Raw genomic sequence first — 21,211 nt, 5'->3', positions numbered from 1 at the left:
TTACCCCTAAGGCAACCAAGATGTAGGTGTCTTTGTTTCTTCAGTAGAACACAAATTAAGATTTTTAACTCCAACCGTTGCTGTGTGTCACTCATATAATGCTTGTCAATGGAGACTAATTCTATTAGAGTAAAAAAAACATGGACAGACAACTTCAAATTAAACGCAGCGGCTCGTGACGACACATTGATGTCTTAAGACACGAAACGATCGGTTTCTGAGAGAAACCGAACGGTATTTATGCAAATATATCACCTCATATCAATCGAACGCTTTAGCTCTCCAGACTGCCATCACTTCCCGTAGGTGAGGTCAAAATAGCGGCCGGGTCATAGATATATACATAGATTCCTCATTCGAGCGATCCACGCCATGATCCACGCAGGCACTAATGAGGTATCTATGTACACTCCTTCAGGATTTAAATAAGTTTCGGAAAGTTATTTTTTCCGAGTATGATCCTGTATGATGCCATAAAGGGCAGAATTGCTTGTATGGGCACTTCTCCCAGATAAGCGCGTGCGCACATCAACCATAGTGAGAGCAAGAGCACGCCCATCAACGAGCTTCATTCGGGTTACAGAAGCCGTCGGCAGCGCTGTCATTTTGTTTTTAGACCACGAAATCAACAATGTCACTAAAGAAGTGTGTTTTTGGTGGTGAGGGAAAGATAACTTTGTTCAGCTTCCCAAATAACCCAGCGTTAAGGAAACAGTGGATGCAAATTGTTTTTCCGGAGCAGCAACATAGTTTTACAAGTGTGTTTGTTTGTTCCCGGTCACGAGTCAAAACTGCAGGCGGTGAGTGAAACTGCATCAAATGTCTGTGTTTTGTTGGCGATCGGCATGCAAGTGAATATAAATGTAGGGATAATGCCATGATGTATTGTTTGTGTGTGTGTCATAGGTGTGTGTGTGTCATAGGTGTGTGTGTGTGTGTGTGTGCTTTAGAGGCCTGCTACCCGACCCGAGCCCGACGGTTCCCGAAAAACGTACGGGTTTCGGGTCAGTTTCGGGCTTATGTTTAATGAACAGCCTCGGGTTCGGTTTTGTAATTAAGAAAAAATAAATCAGCTATATACTTTGCGTGCCTTGTGCTTTGGCTGTTGTGACCGAAAGAGCATGCGTGTGCGCAAGAGAGATAATGAGAATATATTAGGGCTGGGCAAATTAACGTTTTAACGCGGGCGATTCATTTTTTCAGCAAATAACGCAGCGTCCGTTTTTATATCCATTTTTGCCTAGCGTTACATCATATGATCACGCTCTTATTCATGTAAATGCTTCCAAGCGCGACAAGACACAAGAGAACGCGCTGTGTGTCAATGTCCTGTGTGTGTGTGTGTGTGTGTGTGTCAGAGTGTCCCTCGATTAGCTGACATGAGACGCAGCCACACACACACACACTCGACGCACAGACAGAATCGCGTCAGTCTCCTGCTCACATCGAGTTCTCTTTTGCTCTTGAACAAACAATAACAACAACACATAGAATTTTGAGTATTCTCATATTAGGAGTCTTAAATTAGTTAAATAACGTCTTAAATTAACTTAAAGAGTTGTGAGGAAATGAGATGCGTGAGATCCGCGTCATGTTCGTCAGTGGCTGTTCTTAAAGTGACAGGAGTACTGATGATGCCTGTCATTAATGTTCATCAAAGAACAACGGGAACAGAGAAAATTGTAGATTTAATGATGATTAATCTATATTACATTTATTATTTATGCAGTTAAGAAAGCTGTTTGATAACCATTACATTTCTGTATATGTCTAAAAGGGAAGGCCATGGGTAAATATAACATTTATTATAATGGGTTTATGTAAAGATTGTTTTAAGTTCAATTAAATTAAAAGTTGTTTTTTTTAAAGCCTAATAAATGTTGAAATTGGGAGCTTTCAGTTATACTGTAATGTAACGTAATTAATGTTTCATAGAGACATCAGTGATACTGGCCTTCATTCATAAAAACATGCCATTACAACACATATTTAAAATATACTGTCTTTAAATTGTTTATACATTAATTTGGAGAGTAACTGAAATTATTACAATATCAAAATATTAAAAACGTAAAATATTAAAAACTTGCGATTAATCGCAGAAAAAAATTCAATTAATTAGTTAAATTTTTTTAATCGATTCCCAGCACTAGAATATATATATACACATTTTATTTTATCATTATAATAGGCGCATGGTTCATGGTATCATGGTTCCAAATGATGCTGGAAAAGCTGCACTCTGGAAGAATTATGATCAACTGTCAATGCCATTCTCTTCCTTCATAACTTGTAGGCTGCTGAGAAGGATATATTTGTTTAAATAGTTTAGCAACACTGCGTGAACTTATTGAAGTTTAAAGTTTGAGTTCCAGAGAAATGTTTTTTTTGTGTGACTGTTACACCTATTCGAACACAGCAAAGTTACGTAATTGGTAAGTCTGTGCTTTTTCTCTTACTGCTGTGGGGGCAGCTGTGCCTGTGATTGTACATTGTGTTTACCGTTGCAAGCAATCTTTAAATACAACATATTGCAAAAATGGTATTTGCTGTTAGATACGGACCTCGGGTTCGGGCTTAACATGAAAAATGTAATGGTCAGGTCGGGTTAAAGGATCTCGGGTATGGGCCGGGTTTGGGCTTCTTTTAAAGCCCGTGCAGACCTCTAGTGTGCTTGTGACTCTTTAGCTCCGCCCACTGCACGCCTGCACAAGCTCGGCTGTTTTCAGAAAGAAGTAATACACCTTAATATGTCTTTTATAAATATGATAAAACTAAAGACTCTACGGAGATATGAAGGATGCAATACTACTCTATAGGTACTCAAGATTAACATGAGACTGGCAGAAACTGTGTGTGTTATGTACCCTTTAAATTAATATTGCAAGCTTTTGGCCATGAAGTTTATTACAGTTAAGTTACATTAAATGTCCTTCCCATTTTGTGGAATTCAATAATTTACTTGCCAACAATGACTTTTTGGTTGAAATAATAAAGCCACTGCAGAGCAAATATATAAATAGAGATCTATACTGTAACATCAAAAAGTTGAAGAATATAAATAGATCCTTTATAGCTGTATCACTCAGCTCTAATACTTAGCAAATTAGTCGATTTTATTTAGTTCAACTGGTGACATTGTGTTTAGAGGTGTTTAGGCGGAATCAAACTTACTCAAAGTAGCAGAAGGTTGGGTAGCCCTTGACGGTGAACTCCTGTTTGAGCCCGTCGAACTCCGCCGGGTGCACGTTCATCCCAGCCAACACCTACACCAAAGCAATGAATTAGACTCCAAACAAACAATCCCTGCCTAGCACCTCAAATACAGGAAAATGAAGATGAATGGCCACATCAGAGTGTACGCAGAAAGCTTGTCGACAGAGATGGCATGCAGTGAAGTGGCACACGGTAAACATCCAACTCTTTCATGACATTGCAGGCTTGACCTGACATGCTAATCGCATCCCGAGAACAATTTCAACTCACTTTGGTTGTGGAGGACATTTACTTTACATCACTCCAGACTCAATTTACTTTGTGTTTGAATGCATCAAATCATGAAAAAACTTCATCCATTTCTATGGTGTCACATTGCAAAGTTGAAATATAGCTTGTGCCCTAATTTCAAAACAAACTGCACCGTTATGACAGGCCATGCTTGATAATGTATTCCAAAATAAATGCATATTATCCCTGAGTAAGTCACAAATCGTTTCCAGTGCCTCGTATGCATCTGGCCCATGAAAAATATGCAGACAAACTCTGCTGACCAGCGATTACCTCACAAATCCATCAATGTTTTTGCAGCGCTATCAGCTTCACGACACATGCACGTGGAAACTCAGAAACACAGGAGGCAGCAAATCTACACATCGCGTCCATACCAGCAAGCTACCCATTCATTATGCAAAGCTCTAAACGAGCAGCTTATTTACTAGTGCTAAGTCATCAGTCCAGGGGTTAGAGGAATAAATACTGCTTAAATATCTCTCTGTCTGTGGGAAAAAATAATAATAACAACTGAAAAAAATTATAATAGTAACACCTTACAATAAGGTCCAATTTGTAAATGCATTAGGTATCATAAACAAAGAATTGACATTTTTAACAGCATTTATTAATGCATGATCATCTACTGTTCCTTGTTCATTAATGTTCATAATACTTATGCTAATACTAATTACAGTACATGAAATATTAAAAGTGTTAGTATACATTACTGTTCATTTTATTCAGCAACAATGTTATAAACTGATCAAAAGCAACAATTAAGACATTTATAATGTTACAAAAGTTTTCTATTTCACATAAATGCTGTTTTTCTATTTATAAAAACTTTATTTTAGGGTTCAATTCTCACTATTAACTAGTTGCTTATTAGCATGCATATTACTAGGATATTGGCTGTTTATTAGTACTTATAAAGCACATATTAATGAATTATTCTGCATCCCTTAATCCTACCCAATACCTAAACTTAAACACTACAACTACCTTACGAATTATGAATAAGCAGGAAATTAGTTTATTGAGGCAAAAGTCATAGTTAATAGCAAATGTGTGTTTCCTATACTAAAGTTTTACCCAAAAAAACTTTTCTGAAAAAAATGGTATCACGGTTTCCACAAAAATATGTTTTCATCATTGGATCATGTGACACTGAAACTCTATAATATGTCACAATATTACTGTTTTTACTGTATTTGCAAACAAATGAATGCAGCTTTGGTTAGACGTCTTTCAAAAGAAGAAAAAAAAAATCTTACCAACTACAAACTTATGAATGGTAGTGTAGAAGTGCAGAAATTAACATTAAACTAAATTAATAAATGCTGTACAAGCAATGTTTATTGTTAGGTCATGATACCTAATGCATTAAGTAACAAATTGAACCTTATTGTAAAGTGTTAACATAGTAATAATAAAAAAAAAAAAAATCCTTCCCACTGTGTGGTTTTTCTTTATGCGATACATTTTTCAGTTTACCAATGGATAAAAGTAACATAAGAACCTTCAGCTGCACAATACTAAAGAATGTTCTCTTGACTTACGCAAGCTCTGCGTTTTCTGCTTTGACATTCACAGTGTGATCTTAAAAAAAACGTTACATTTCAATTGGGACAATTTGAGTTTGATGAAAGTTTATGTTTGAGCTTCTGTGTACATTCTGAGATGCGAGATGGGGAGAAGGACAGGGGGAGGTAAAAAGAGAAGGGCTGAGAGAGAAAAATGTGTGGTGAATTGTACTGCGAGTCTCCCAGCAGTTCACATAGAGATATTGAGCTGAGTTGGCATATAATCCATACTTCACCATAGACTTCAACAGCAGGAAGTACATCCTATAACTGTACTATGAAATCAGCAAAAGGGCTTTTAAGCAAAATTGCCTCTTGCTCTAATGAGGGGGAACTAAACGTTCTGTCAAAAAGGGACGTCAATGGTTTCACAAAACATCCACCTGTTAAGTGATTCAACAACTATACCAGATATGGTTTTAAAAAAACAACATTTGGTTAAGATACAGTCTAGCAAAAAAAAAAAACAACAGGCCATGATTCTAACATGCTACTGTACTTACATATTTTCCTTTTGTCTCAGTGGCTGCTTGCTGGAAAATGGGCTGCATCCTTTTACATACACCACACCCTACATGTAGAAGAGATGATCGAGGTTAAGGTGCGGTCCCATTAGTGACATTTGAGACAAAATTTCATGGGAAAAAAAGGTATATTTGTCAGTAGTGTGGCATGGTCTGAATCACATCTCAAACAGTCACTAGGGTCACACTTTAGATTATGGTCCAATTCTCACTATTATCTAACTATTAACTACAACTTTTGCCTCAAACTCCTAATTATTGCTTATTAAGGGTTAGGATGTAGAATATGGTCATGCAGAACAAGGCATTAATGTGTGCTTGTATAAGTACTAATAAACAGCCAAAATCCTAGTAATATGCATGCTAATAAGCAACTAGTTAATATTGAGAATCGGACCCCAAACTAAAGTGTCAGTCACTTTCAAACAAAGAAGATTTCTGTTGGTCAAAGTGCCGAATCCGTGCAAACTTAAACCATTGCGAAATCTATGTGGGGTCGGTTAAAGATACTTTAATGGTTTTGAAAGAAATCTCTTATGATCATCAATAGAGCATTTATATAAGAATACAGTATAAACAGTAATATTGTAAAATACTATAACACTTTACAACTTTTCTATTTCGACTCTGCAGATTTGGTGCTCAAGAAACATGTCTAATTATTATCAATGTTGAAAACGATACTCGGTTACTTAACGTAACCTCGGTTCTCTCTAGAAGAGGGAACGAGTATTGCGTAAGTTCCTTACGCTACGGGAAAGTATTCTTTCTTCGAGATTTCTGAAAAACCCAAAATTATCCTTAATTTTGTAACATTGTCAACGCAGTGCGGCAGCCTGGCAGACTATAGCAGGCTATTCCAGCGTGCTATTGGCTGCTCTGCTGGCAACTGCAGCAGCCTATCGGTGAGCCCGCGTGACGTGGCGACCAATGAGGGCGCTTCGCGCCCACCTGGCTTCATTTGCCTACAGGTGGGGCGTGGCCACGTGTATATAAGCAGGGCTCACGGGCTGCATATTCGGTTTTCTTAGTTCTGAAGCGTAAAAGCCAGCGGGGCGCACGGCAAGGAACGCAATACTCGTTCCCTCTTCTAGAGAGAACCGAGGTTACGTTAAGTAACCGAGTATCGTTCTCTTACGAGAGGTTCTCTCGTATTGCGTAAGTTCCTTACGCTACGGGAACATATTGTCAACGCCGTGCGCGCCTCGCATACAGCATATGTATCCCAGGGAACCGGGGACCATAACACTGCTCGGGCAGGGTGGCCGGTAAAGAAAAAACGGGCCACCACATATACAGACACTTCATTCGAACTGACGGGTGGTTTACGACGGGTGGTTACAACACCCTGTCCCATGAATGAGGGAACGGCACCTGCCGGTCTCCTTCAAATTCACCACACCTTGTCTCATGAATGAGGGAGCGGCAACGCCGGTCGCCTTCAAATTCACAATATCTTGTTATATGAGTGAGGTAACGGCACCGCCGGTCACCTTCAAACTCACAACAGCTCGTCTCGTAAATGAGGGAACGGCACCGCCGGTCTCCTTCAAATTCACATGAGCCTAGTACCGAACTTACTACCAGTATGTGAGCTATGTCTGCGCAGAATCACTGGGCAGAACCAACGGCCCTATTGAACTGATAACACTTTCGCCTGTAAGGCAGGAACTTCCAGATTGTAAAATCTCACGAACGTAGACGGGGAGGCCCAGCCTGCCGCCATACAGATATCGTGGATGGAAATCCCTCTGGCCCAAGCCCACGAAGAGGCCATGCCTCTGGTGGAGTGTGCTCTGACACCTAGCGGGCACTGCAGGTGTTTGGAAGCGTATGCAGTTGCAATCGCGTCCACTATCCACCTGGACAGGGTCTGTTTCGAGGAGGCGAGACCTTTAGTGCGCCCACCAAACGAAACAAATAGCTGCTCAGAACGCCTGAAGGCGGCGGAGCGTGTGACATAAACTCTCAATGCCCTGACAGGGCAGAGGAAATTGCCACCGTCCCCCTCATCGGATGCTGGCAGAGCCGAGAGGGAGATAATCTACGCCCTGAAGGGAGTGCCAATCGCTTTGGGGACATAACCATGCCTCGGTCTGAGAATGACCTTAGAGTCATTAGGACCGAACTCCATACACGCCGGGCTCACTGAGAGCGCGTGTAGATCCCCCACGCGTTTCACTGAAGCCAGAGCTATCAGAAACGTGGTTTTCAGCGAAAGGAACCTTGGTTCCACAGTCTCGAGCGGTTCAAAGGGATGAGCCTTCAGGGCCTCTAGGACCAAGGCCAGATCCCATATAGGAACCGACGGGGGCCGCGGGGGATTCATCCGTCTGGCTCCTCTGAGGAAACGGACGATGAGCTCGTTCCTTCCTAGCATGCTACCTAGCGTCGTCTGAGCGAACGCTGCTATAGCCGCCACATACACTTTGAGCGTGGAAGGGGACCTGCCCAATTCCAAAAGCTCTTGGAGGAAGGAGAGCACCCGCTGGACACCACATTGCTGTGGGTCCAATCCCTTGGAAACACACCATTCAGTGAACACCGACCACTTAGAACTATATAACCGCCTCGTCGAGGGGGCTCTAGAGTGTGAAATCGTGTTCATAACCCCTTCGGGCAGGTCAACGGGTATCCGTTGGTCACCCATACATGCAGAGACCATCGCTCTGGATGGGGATGCCAAACTGAGCCTCCTGCTTGAGAGAGAAGGTCTGCTCTCAGCGGAACTGGCCAGGGGGGTGAGTGCGACAGCTTCACCAGCTCTGGGTACCAAATCTGGTTCTCCCAGCGCGGTGCTATAAGGAGCACCGGACGGCGCGTTTCCCTGATTTTCGCTATGACCTGGGGCAATAGGGAGATCGGCGGGAAAGCATACAGCGGGAGGCTGGGCCAAGTTTGGGACAGCGCATCCTCGCTTTTGGACAGAAACGTCGGGCAGCGGGCGTTCTCTTTTGTTGCAAAGAGGTCGAGCTCCGCTCTGCCGAACAGGCGCCATACCAGCTGGACTGTCTGGGGGTGCAGGGACCATTCTCCTGGGAGAATGAGGCCCCTGGACAGCTTGTCCGGGCCCACATTGAGGTGGCCCGGCACGTGCGCAGCTCTCAACGAGCGCAGCGAGCTGTGTCACCACACGAGCAGGCGTTCTGTCAGATTGCCCAGACCTCTGGACCTGACACCGCCCTGCCGGTTCACGTAGGACACCACTGTGGTGTTGTCCGACCGGACTAACACATGGTGTCCTCGTATAAGCGGGAGAAACTGCTTGAGCGCGTTCTCTACCGCTATCATCTCCAAACAGTTTATGTGTAGGAGTTTTTCCTCGCTCGACCAAAGGCCCGAGGCTGATCTGCCCTCGAAAACGGCGCCCCAACCCGTGGTGGAGGCGTCCGTCGAGATGACCTTGCGGTGTGAGATGGCTCCCATCGTCACTCCCCTCTGGTACCAGTCGGCTACTAACCAGGGCTCTAGGGCTGACACGCAGCCCTGAGTCACTCTGATCCTGAAGCCACCGGACGCCCAGGCCCTGTGAGGCACTCGGGCGTTTAACCAGCATTGCAGCGGGCGCATGCGCATTAAGCCCAGCTGGAGCACAGCTGCAGCTGAGGCCATACGTCCCAGCATCCTCTGAAACAGCTTGAGAGGTGCGATTTTGCATGGCCGAAAATACGCAGCCATGCGCCGAACTTGGCGCGCGCGATGGGGTGACAGGCGGGCTGACATTGCCACAGTGTCCAGATTCAAACCCAGAAATGAGGTTGATTGCGTGGGCACTAATGAGCTCTTGGTCCAATTGACCGTGAGCCCTAGGCTGTCCAGATGGCTGAGCAGCATTGCCCTGTGGGCGAGGAGCTCGGCCTCCGACTGCGCCAGGATGAGCCAATCGTCCAGATAGTTCAATACTCGCATCCCTCGATTTCTCAGAGGAGCGAGGGCCGCGTCCATGCACTTCGTAAATGTACGGGGTGCTAGTGACAGGCCGAACGGAAGGACGGTGTATTGATAAGCCTGGCCGTCGAAGGCGAATCGTAAGAATGGCCTGTGACGCGGCGTTATCTTGATTTGAAAATATGCATCTTTCAAATCTAGGGAGATTAGCCAGTCTCTCGGGCGAATATGCGCGAGGATCTGCTTGGTCGTGAGCATCTTGAACGATCTTTTCATAAGAGCTTTGTTCAGACGCCTCAGATCCAGAATCGGTCTGAGCGACCCATCCCTTTTTGGCACGAGAAAATACCGGCTGTAAAAGCCTGACTCGCTCATAGAGTGGGGAACCGGTTCTATAGCCCCTTTGCACAGCAGCGTGGCTATTTCTGCTCGAAGTAGATGTGCTACTTCTTCGCTCACTCTCGTCTCTGTACGCGCACAGAAGCGCGGAGGGCGGCGAGCGAACTGCAGAGTGTAGCCGTGCTTCACTGTTTTCAGCACCCATTCTGATACACCTGGAATGGCTTCCCACGCTCTCGCGTGCGCCACACGGGATAGAACGGCCTCCGGGCTCGAAACGCCGCGCTTCGCGGGTTTGACGGCCCGTATAGGAGGGGCGGGCGCAGTGCGCGCGCTCTCTGTGCTGTGGGCCAGCCGATCGCTCGCGATGGCTGGCCGCCCTACACACTGCATCTCTGCCGCTTCGAGCGGGGAGTGGCTTGTGTGCGGCCCTACACTCATCGCTCCGGCCACCCTGGGCGGAAAATAAATGGTGTGTGGCGTGGCGCGTGGCGCCTGAGGCATAATGTTCGCGAAAATGTGTGAGCGCGTTTGAGCGGGCACAACTCTTACGCGTGGAACATGACCGGTTAAGAGTGGCTGTGTGACAGCGCGTGTGGTGGTTAGTCGTGGACGTAAACAAGCGGACACGTGACCTAACTCTAGCACTCGAGCGGCCGGTGGCCGCTTTATGTGAGTGGGGGACACAGGGTTTATAGTGCTTGTGTGCAGGGGTGAACACAGAAAAGTGGGCACATTTACTGCATTTGAAACACATACGGCGCGAGCCGTGCGACCAGAAATAATGCAACTTTTGTGATTTCTCTGGTTCGCCGTAAAAACGGCGGTTGTTGACAGGCGAGAAGGCATTTTTGCCGGCTCGTTGGCTGCGTGAAATCCATCTGCAGCAGCCACAGTGGTGGGGGCTGACAGGAAAAAGAGTTTTGACGGTGGTCCGGCCGCGGCGGGACTTAACCGTCGTTTCTCGCCTCTTGCTAGGAGGACTTTGGAGGCTCGGGCTTCAGCGTGATCCTAGGCCGGGGGCCCCGAGGTGGAGGCGGCTTACCACGGCTGGAAGAGCGCGATCTGGGGCGGCCGCTCGGTCTTCTCTGAGACGAAGGGGGCCGCGCTGGGCGCTGCGCGGAGCTCCTTGCTGGCTGGTCACGAGGACGGCGAGCAGCGGAGCTATTGCTAGCGCCGGGGCGTCGAGGCAGGAAAAGGTTCATGGCCTGCGTCGTTTTCTGCACTTCGGAGAAACGGTCGACGATCCCCTTGACCGCTGGTCCGAAAAGCCCAGACGGAGAGAGCGGGGCGTTTAGGAAGGCCGCGCGCTCTGTTTCTCGCATGTCCGCGAGCGTGAGCCAGAGGTGGCGCTCAGCTACCGTGAGGGAGGCCATAGAGCGTCCGAGGGCCTGTGCTGCGGTCTTGGTGGCGCGAAGGGAGAGATCCGTCGCGCTTCGCAAATCCGTGATTAACTCAGCGTCACAGCATTTCTCGTCCATGTCGCGGAGGAGATTAGCTTGGAGGATTTGCAGCACGGCCATAGAGTGCAGAGCGGACGCAGCTTGACCGGAGGCAGCGAAAGCGCGGCCGATCAGCGATGACGTCACTCTGCAGGCCTTAGACGGGAGGGCAGCCTTTGAGCGCCAACCAGAAGGCGGGCAAAGGTGCGCTGCGACCGCCTCTTCCACCGGAGGGATAGCGTTGTAGCCTTTCTCGGCCGCGCCGTCAACTTGTGAGAGCGTCGAAGAAGCCTGAGACGAGACCCTCGCGGAGAATGGCGCATTCCAGGACTTTGCGAGCTCCTCGTGAAGCTCCGGCAAAAAGAGTGCAGTCCTGGAGGTGGGCGCACGGCGGCGACTGTTTAGGAAGCATCCGTCAAGTCGGTTCGGCACTGCCACCTTGGGCGGGGCCCATTCGAGGCCTAGCTGCTCGACAGCCCGGGTGAGAAGGCGCAAGAGTTCGGCGTCCTCACCCGCTCGAGAGCGTCCGGAGCCCCGGACTGAAGAGGATGCGGAAGACCAGTCCTCGCTGTCGGAAGCCATGATGGAGCAGCTGTCGGCGCGTTCTGCGGCCGCATCCGCCTCATCCCCGGAGGCGGCAACAGAAATGGCGGCCTGGGGTGGGGGCGGGGAAGGCGAGAGTGAAGCGGGCGGGAAAGGTTCCGGCGAGCTTCTCTCTGCGAGCTCCGGAGTCCGCTGCGAGCGGCGCTTCTTCTTGCGCGGCGTGGCAGGGACTGGAGGGATATCATCTTCGAACAGGACGAGTCGAGCCCGCAGGGTCGACATCGTCAGTTCTTCGCACTCTTGGCATCCGCCAGCGTGGAGTGCGGCGGCGGCGTGATCACGGCCCAGGCAGAGAGCGCAGATCACATGGCGGTCCCCGGAGCTGAGCTGCGCGTGACACGAGCCGCAGGTGGAACGAGACATTTGTATCAACGCTCGGCTCTTTTTGTGAAAAGTGTGACGCAGCGGCGACAACACTTTGAGCGTAAAAGGATATGGGGCTGCCGGATAGCAGAGCAGGCACGGAAGGCTGAAGGTGGCGCGATGCTGCCGGCTTCCTCAGGCGCTGTCCTCTGCTTGCTTGTCTGCGCGGTCACGGCGGCGGGTTCCAGATCCAGCGATGCGAAGGGCTTCGCTGAAGAAAAGAAAATCGAATATGCAGCCCGTGAGCCCTGCTTATATACACGTGGCCACGCCCCACCTGTAGGCAAATGAAGCCAGGTGGGCGCGAAGCGCCCTCATTGGTCGCCACGTCACGCGGGCTCACCGATAGGCTGCTGCAGTTGCCAGCAGAGCAGCCAATAGCACGCTGGAATAGCCTGCTATGGTCTGCCAGGCTGCCGCACTGCGTTGACAATGTTACAAAATTAAGGATAATTTTGGGTTTTTCAGAAATCTCGAAGAAAGAATACTTTCCCGTAGCGTAAGGAACTTACGCAATACGAGAGAACCTCTCGTAAGAGAACTATTGTGCTGCTTGATTTTTTTGTGGAAACCGTGATTAAAAAATGTCAGAATATAAAGTAATTAAAGGTCCCATGGCATGCAAATTTCACTTTATAAGGTTTTTTAACATTAATATGAGTTCCCATAACCTGTCTATGGTCCCCCAGTGGCTAGAAATGGCGATAGGTATAAACCAAGCCCTGGGTATTTTGATCTGCCTTTGAGAAAATGAAAACTTCTCTATATGTCATCATACGGGGAAAGGTTACCTCCCCTTTCTCTGCTTTGCCCGCCCAGAGAATTTGGAGAAAATTGATTCAGTTTATTTTTTACATTTAATTCAGTCGCAATGTCATCACAGGCTTTAAAAACAGACTTTTACAATATGGATATTCGACTATAGATTTTCTTTCTAAATCATTTAATACAGTTTATGCATCAGTGAATCAAGCCAGTGACTTATTTAAATTGTGATTAAACTACAGAGAGTGATCAAAGAACACTCTTTATAATGTTCGAAGCTGTCAATCACACGTCGCGAGTATATCTGCACACTTGCCCAAACTACCGTTATAATGAATGACGCGGTTATGCTGCACAATGAAGCTCTTACTGTATTCATATTCATATCGATGTCGTGTTTGCTGTTAGTTGTGGTGAAAGCATTTTGTGAGAGAAATAGCATTGCAATGACGAGATCACTGCATTCACGCGATAAACAGACTGTCTGTCTACTCAATGCTCATCAGTGCAGCCTTTCATGTGATGGGAAAAGATCTAAAAATAATGCTATAATCAACACTTTCACGATTTGTTAATCTTGACAGCTGTAATAGTGAAAAACATAGCAAAAGTTTTCGAGAGGGGTTCCACATGTAATACACATTTCAAATGCAAAGATGTCAGCCAATCACAACAGTGGGCGTTTACACTGAAGTCTCACAGCAGACACGCCCCTTCAAACAGAGCATTCAAGCCAGAGGGCTAAAATCAGGATAGAAAAATGCCTTTTATTTCTAAATGATGACATTTTATGATGTAAAAATCATACTAACAATAAGTACACCTCAGGAAACATTAAAATAAAAAAAATCCACATCATGGGACCTTTAAGAACAGCATTTATCTGAAACAGAATTATTCCGTAACATTGTAAATGTTTTAACTGTAACTTTTGATCAATTTACTGTATCCTTAGAGAATAAAAGTATTTAAAAAGTAATCATTTATTTATGGGTAATAGTAACAGCAATGATCTAATTAACCTTTTAGCCAGAGGTTAAAATTTAACCGCAAGAAGAGTCTTGGAGGGAAAAATATTAAAGAGTTTGTACTACCTAGAGCTTCCCTGCATCTGTCAATCTAAATATGATTTCAGCAGATTCCTCATCTACGAGACTTACTATTGCAGTAATGAGGGTTTGGGTTCCTCTGATCACTACACAAGAAATCAAGTCGAGTCTTTGGAAGTTAAACACCCATTGACAAATGCTGGACATCTTAATGACATCTCAACCACATTCCCAACCTACATTGATTCAGGCACACACAAATCACACTTTACACTTTATTTGTTTTGCTAGAACTTGGCACATCTTGTATGATTGCACACAGTTTGCATGATTGCACACAGTTTGCATCATATGAACTGTCTAGTTGTGGAAGATTACAGACAGGGGTGACTCACATGGGGCGTAAAACATCATTAGGATGGGCCGCTCCTCTCTTTTCAACAGCTTCCGGAAGTCCTGCAAGCCAAACAAGACAAATTGAGTGAGTCAAACACTGGGTTGAGTAGCTATAACTTTTAGTGAAGTTTCAAATGATCTCAGTAAACCAACAAACTAGTGCTGAGATTCCCTGGCCTCTTTAGCTAGCATGGTTTTGGGTTTGCTCGTATGGTTTCGCTATTGCAGAAAATATTCGACTAAATTTATTTTAAAATTTATTAAAAGGTGTAGTACCTAATTTCTTTCAATACACTGTAAAGTATGTACAATATTTAATTAACATTGAATGTGTAGCCATTCATAGTTTGACTTTCCTGAAAAAATAATATGTTTTTCACTATTGTAATTTCATGAAAATATTATCACAATTATATATTCAACATTGAATGTTGAGTCTTTAGGCTTTTCCAGACATTTAAGACCACACTTGTTCCTGGACACACAGTCCATCTGCCAGATTTAGCCTCAAGAGACAGAAGAATAGGCACCGGTTGTTCTGTTGCAGATTGCTCAGCTGCAAGTCTTTTGTTCTGTGTGACATTCCCACACCTGATAAATACTCAGCAGAAAACCGATCTTCGCTGCAGTGAGCTTTAGAGAGCGATACTTACCTTCTCTGACTCTATGTGAACAACATCTTTAGCCTCAGGGTTCTCCTCCCACAGGGGGGCACCTGCAGGGTCTTTCAGAAATGCCACCATGGACTAAGAGATGTGAGAGAATAGATAGAAACTTTGAAAAGAGACCATTAGAGAATCATCTTTCACTGTCAAAAGAAATGCTCAACTCACTGCATTTACTTCATTTAATAGTGAATCACTGTGATATTAGAGGTACGGATCTACAATAATAGGATGTACACTATTATTCAAAAATCTGGGCTTGGTCATTTTTTGTTATGTTTTGAAAGAAGTCTCTTATGCTCATCAAGCCTGCATTTATTGGATCAAAAATACTGTAAAACAATAATGTGAATATTATAACAATGTAACTGTTTTCCATTTGAATATATTTTAAATTGCAATTTATGACTGTGATGGAAAATTACTCCAGTCTTCAGTGTCACATGATCCAACATAAATAGTTCTAATATGCTGATTTGATGCTCAGGAAACATTTATTATTATTATCAATATTGAAAACAGTTTTGCTGCTTAATATTGTTGTGGAAACGGATACATTTTTTAAGGATTCTTTGATTAATAGAAAGTTCAAAAGGACAGCATTTATTTGGATTTTTTGTAACAATGCAAAATTATATATATTTGACTTTTAATCAATTTAATGCATCCTAAATAAGAATATTACTTTCTTTCAAACTAAAGATACTATATTTGTTCATTGGCATATTAGTATTTGCTGTGGTATAAATTGGTTATTGAACGTTTACATTTTGACTACTGAAATCGTCATTTTGCTAATTTTGGTAATATTCCAAACTTGTTCTAAGCATGATTCATCATAAAAAGTATGGAGAATTTTCACAGTTGAAAAATGTTTCACTCTTGCGCAATTACACAAATTTATTTCCTAATCTATGCATCCGAGACATTAGGAACTAATCACTCCCTTGACAAGAAGTGCTCAAAGTACAGCGTTATTGCTATACCAAGGGAAAATGAAGAGCAATATGTGGTACTTAACAGCAGGTGCATTTAATAAGAGCTCTCCATTTTTTCCACACCAGTGGCGCCAGCGAACATGTCCCATCACCGTCTCATCATCCAGCATAGCTCAGCTCATTCATTTTTAACATATTCACATTACAGCTCCCTTCATTCCAGAGCCATTCATCAATGCCTCGTCACATTTGGTCATAATTGAGCTGAAAGGCATGTGGCGAATGAGATAGGTGAGAGGGACCAATGAGACAAGTTTGAGTCGTCTACTTATGAACATTGGACTTCTGGCTCTGGTGCTTGAGGCTGAGTAGTAGGAAATAACAGCCATGGGAAAACTGTGGGTGTCAAGCGAGTAAATAACAACAAAGAGCGAATCATCCAGTAACAGATGACAGAGTATGCATCCGAAAAGGCACAGACGGTTTTTACTGAAAATGCTGATTGTCAATCCATTTGTCCAACAAAGAAATATCGATAAATTGGATTCTAAAAGAGGCTTCAAAAATGCTGTGATTTTTGCCAAAGATGCCTTCCTCAAAATGCAATTTTCAGAAAAATTACCTTAAATGTGGCTGGTCTGTCGTATTCTGTGTGGAAGGTCCCATCCCTAAAAGCAACACAAAACTACAAGATGAATTGCTGCGCTCATTGTTCTCAGTAATAATTCGTAAGACCTCCATCTACCATTGTTACATGGATCTCAGAAAATGAAGGCTATTCTTACTTGTAATGCAGGACCTCGACTCCTTTGGTCTTTGAGCTGGGATCTACCTTGACTTTTTTACAGAGTTTGCGGCCTTCTGAATCCCTGTGGTGGGGGAAAAAAAAAAACATTAATATTCAATCACATAGAAGTATATCACATAAATAATGCATATAGAACAGTTGTTTTTGATAAATATCAGGTTGGACAAAGTTCCAATTTTAATAATTGCTTCTTTTTTAATTCATGCGTTGGAATTCCATTACAGTCGTATCCGACTCATGGTGATCCTATGGGTCATCTCTCGCCATGCTTTATGTTCTTTTGCTTGCTTTTTCAGCTGTTCTATGCCTAGGCCAGTGTCACTTTTGATGGTGTCGAGCCAATGAGTTTTTCTTGTTCCACTAACTGTGACAAGCATCATTGCATTTTCTAGTGAAGTTGTTCGATACCCATGAGACGCAGTTTGGTAATTTTTCCCTCAAGTGACATCTCTGGTTTAATGTGCTCCAGGACTGCTCTGTTGGTATCCCTCACTGTCCATAGTATCCTTAAGATACTCAAAGGCATCAATCCTCCTTAGATCAGTTTTTTTTCCATAGCCCAGCTTTCACATCAATATGTTGATATAGGAAACACAATTGCCTGGAGTAGCTTGCATTTGGTAGTGAGGTTGATGTCTTTGCTCCTCCAGATTTGGTGCATGGTTGGCATTGTACTACGTCCTAATGAAATTTGGCTCTTTATTTCAGGTGTGCGGTTGCCAGTTTGGTCAATCATAGATTCCAAGAAGCAGAAGTCCTTAACACATTTAATGTCGTCTCAGTTAATGGCTACTTTAATTGCTCCAGTTCCAGCTGTTCAGGTGGAGTCCCATCTTTTCACTTTTCGTTTCTGCTAATAAGCTTGTATCATCAGCATAACTGAGATTATTGATTTTCTGCTGCAAATATTCACACCCATTTCTGATTCTTCCAGACCTAATTTCCTCATGATCATTTCAGCATGAAGATTGAAGAGAAATAGGGAGAGAATCAAACACCCCTTGTATCACATATTATATTATATTATATTATATTATATTATATTATATTATATTATATTATATTATATTATATTATATTATATTATATTATATTATATTATATTATATTATATTATATTATATTATATTATATTATATTATATATAAATTCAAATTTCAATTTAGCACTTTGTTTGCAACTTAGTAACTGAATTGGATATTAAAGGATTAGTTCACTTTCAATCCAATCCCTTGTCATCCAAGATATCCATGTCTTTCTGTCTTCAGTCGAAAAGAAATGAAGATTTTTGATGAAAACATTTCAGGATATTCCTCCATATAATGGAATTCAATAGACCCCAAACGGTTCAAGGTCCAAATGAGAGGTTCAGTACAGCTTCAAAGGGCTTTAAACCACATCAAACGGTACCAGACGATCAATAAGGGTCTTATCTAGCGAAACGAACTGTAATTTTTTAAAAAATAAATCAAGTTTAAGTTTTATAAGCACAAATGCTCGCCTTGCTCTGTTCAGTGTTGCACGCTCGTGACGTCACATAAAACGCAATTACGTTGAAAAGGTCACGCTAGACGCAGGCGCAAAGACGTTTGAATATGTGGATACGGTCCTCCTTCCGCTCATTTGTAAACACTGACTCGGTACTTCCGCCTGCGTCTAACGTGACCTTTTCAACGTAATTGCATTTTACGTGACATCACGAGCGGCTATCACGGAACAGAGCAAGGCGAGCATTTGTGCTTATAAAACTTAAACTTTATTTATTTAAAAAAAAAAAAGACCAATCGTTTCGCTAGATAAGATCCTTATTGATCGTCTGGTACCGTTTGATGTGGTTTAAAGCCCTTTTGAAGCTGTACTGAACCTCTCATTTGGACCTTGAACCGTTTGGGGTCTATTGAATTCCATTATATGGAGGAATATCCTGAAATGTTTTCTTAAAAAAATCTTCATTTCTTTTCGACTGAAGACAGAAAGACATGGATATCTTGGATGACAAGGGGGTGAGTAAATTATACGCAAAAGTTTATTTGAAAGTGAACTAATCCTTTAAAGCCATTATCAATTCAAGTATAAATGGCACACGACCCTGGTGTTGCAGGGAAAACGAAGTTTAAAGCAACCATGTTCGGCACAGTGTCTGCAAGCACAATCAATTACCTTCATACTTTGTGCAAACTCAGAGGCGAAAGCGAACATCAAGTCATAGCAAATTATGCTCAACAAATATTATAATCACATTATTCTATTATAACACAGGCCCTTGAAGGACATTTGTCATGCAAATTGATGCAGCCAAAAAGTGAAGCGATACAATTAATGTCCCAAGACATTTAATAAATTGCTGTAGCAGCAATACGAGACCGCTCATGGGAAGCGACAGATGACCACAGCAATAAGCTAATGTAAGGGCGGCTTCGAAGTTTTGGCAAACCGTGTCATTCTTCTTTTTTTTGAAGGACAAGACATTCAGCTTCCTTTGCTTCAGTGTATTATACATACAGTCTTGCCTGCTTTAATTCAGAGCCACAGGTCTCCAGATAAGAAAAGTTAAATGTTTCTTTCCTCCCCGCTCCGCTTTAGCGACTTCTTACAACTAAAGAGCACGCTTCATAAGTCCTGAGCATTAAATGGATTTTGTACGAGTATGTGGTACTGGTGATAGGCATTGTGTAAATCGGAAACATTCCACAATCTGGCACACTTTTCATCTAACGTTTTTTTTTTTTTTTCAAGCAGTTTTATTGTGACAAATATTAGATATGTTAGATAAACTCATCTAACATTAATTAATATAGCATAAAAAGTAGCTGGATTTAAACATCATATGTCTATCACAAGTAGTAAAGTGATTTGGATCCTTTCTACATGATTAGAAGTAAACATTTGCAGTTCTCAATTTCTACACAAAAAGTAGTTCTGAATAAATGTATCATGCTCAACCATTCAACCCTGTTACTCAAGTTATTGTAAGAAAACTATCAAAAAATATGTAACTTATGGGGTTAATACAAGTTATAAACATAACTACAATTACACATTTGGTCTGAAATTAGCTAACTCTTTAAATTTGATGTGCATTTCAAAAACAAACAGAAAATGAATTGAGAATACATAACTGCTTATTTAATATTAATATAAACTTCATGAGGCTGACAATTAAAAATGTCTGACGATTAAGTGTCTACTTTCACTGGCAAATTGATGAAAAAACTTTGTTTTTATGGATTTCTGGTCCTATTTTGTATCCTTTATTAGAGGAAGTGCCACAGAGGGATTAAAAAATTCAGTGCTCTGTAAATTCATTGCACAAAAAAAAAAAAAAAGAACGCTCCAGTTCCAGAAAAATTCATCTTTGTCATACAGCCAATGACAAAAAATAACAACAACAGCAACAAAGCACACTATCTTCACACTCACATCTCGACAGAATCTGAGAACAGAAAGTACCCACAATTACCTGGTCCCACTTTCACCGCACATACACCCACACCCTCCCAAAGAGATCCAGATCGCTCCATTGAAAAGACTTCCTTCCCTTAAGCGATAATGAGCATGGAAATGTATTACATAAGGACAAATAGGAGCAGAGAGGACTCAGCAGCAATCTAAAGCCCCATGCTAATGGAAATTCAAAGAGACAGAATTCAATTATGCTCCTGACAGCATCCGCCCCCAACCGGCTCCATCCCTTAAAGGTAGATGAGACGCCATCATTAGCGTTACGCATTTCCCACATAACGCCTTTGTGGGAGGACCGAGAGAGGTGCGGTGGAGATCAGAGCTCAGCATGCCTAATTGAGTTTCCCACTTGACAGACTGTGTGTTGAACGAGCTGACTCAAGATCACAGATGGCAATAAGCACACATGCGTAGACATACACCTTGATATCCTCCCCAAACCCTATGACACTGTTCGGTACTCCAAAATAATTGGTCATCCTTTTCAAGCACCATAAGACATTCTAAAGCATGAGAGTCAATATGTTTTACGTGCAGGGGAGTTTGAAAGTGGGTATCAGAGCCTCAAAATTGCTGAAGAGGAAAGCAGTTAGTGCCTGAGATTGTTGGCTTCAAACAAGTAGAGTGGAAAAAATGAGGAAGTTGAAAGCCAAGAAAAGTTTGAAGGTTCGAAGAAAAAAAATTGCTGACTTTTTTTTTTCTTTCAATAAATTGCCACAAAATATCCCATTGGATAGTTCAGATGGAATTACTGCACTCCCATTTTCTTCATACTGATCCCACTCTGTCCATGACCTACTTCCTTAATGGTATCCCCCAGTGGACTGCAGTTGGCCATCTCTCAGGTCCCTGTCATCTGTAGAAAATATGTGGGTGTATCTCTGCCTTGCTCTA

General features: G+C 43.2%; 1 protein-coding gene across 2 annotated transcripts in view; it reads right to left on the bottom strand.

Annotated features, from left to right (window-relative positions):
• pdia5 (protein disulfide isomerase family A, member 5) overlaps positions 1–21,211 on the bottom strand; it is a 73,662-nt gene that overhangs the window by 36,986 nt on the left and 15,465 nt on the right. For both annotated transcript variants that reach the window (XR_013816912.1, XM_079821992.1), the window contains exons 4-9: positions 16,833–16,916; positions 16,670–16,715; positions 15,098–15,190; positions 14,444–14,504; positions 5,579–5,646; positions 3,175–3,266 (exon numbers count right to left, since the gene is read on the bottom strand). Coding sequence is in view for 1 of the 2 variants with exons in the window: in XM_079821992.1 (XP_079678118.1) it covers positions 3,175–3,266; positions 5,579–5,646; positions 14,444–14,504; positions 15,098–15,190; positions 16,670–16,715; positions 16,833–16,916 (444 nt within the window). In the remaining variant the exon portion in view is untranslated. The remainder of the gene's footprint in view (positions 1–3,174; positions 3,267–5,578; positions 5,647–14,443; positions 14,505–15,097; positions 15,191–16,669; positions 16,716–16,832; positions 16,917–21,211) is intronic.

Source organism: Gobio gobio (genome assembly GCF_949357685.1).
Source record: "Gobio gobio genome assembly, chromosome: 7".
Lineage (NCBI taxonomy): Eukaryota > Metazoa > Chordata > Actinopteri > Cypriniformes > Gobionidae > Gobio > Gobio gobio.
Note: the sequence above shows the minus strand (reverse complement) of the source record. Positions and strands in the feature narration are given on the sequence as shown.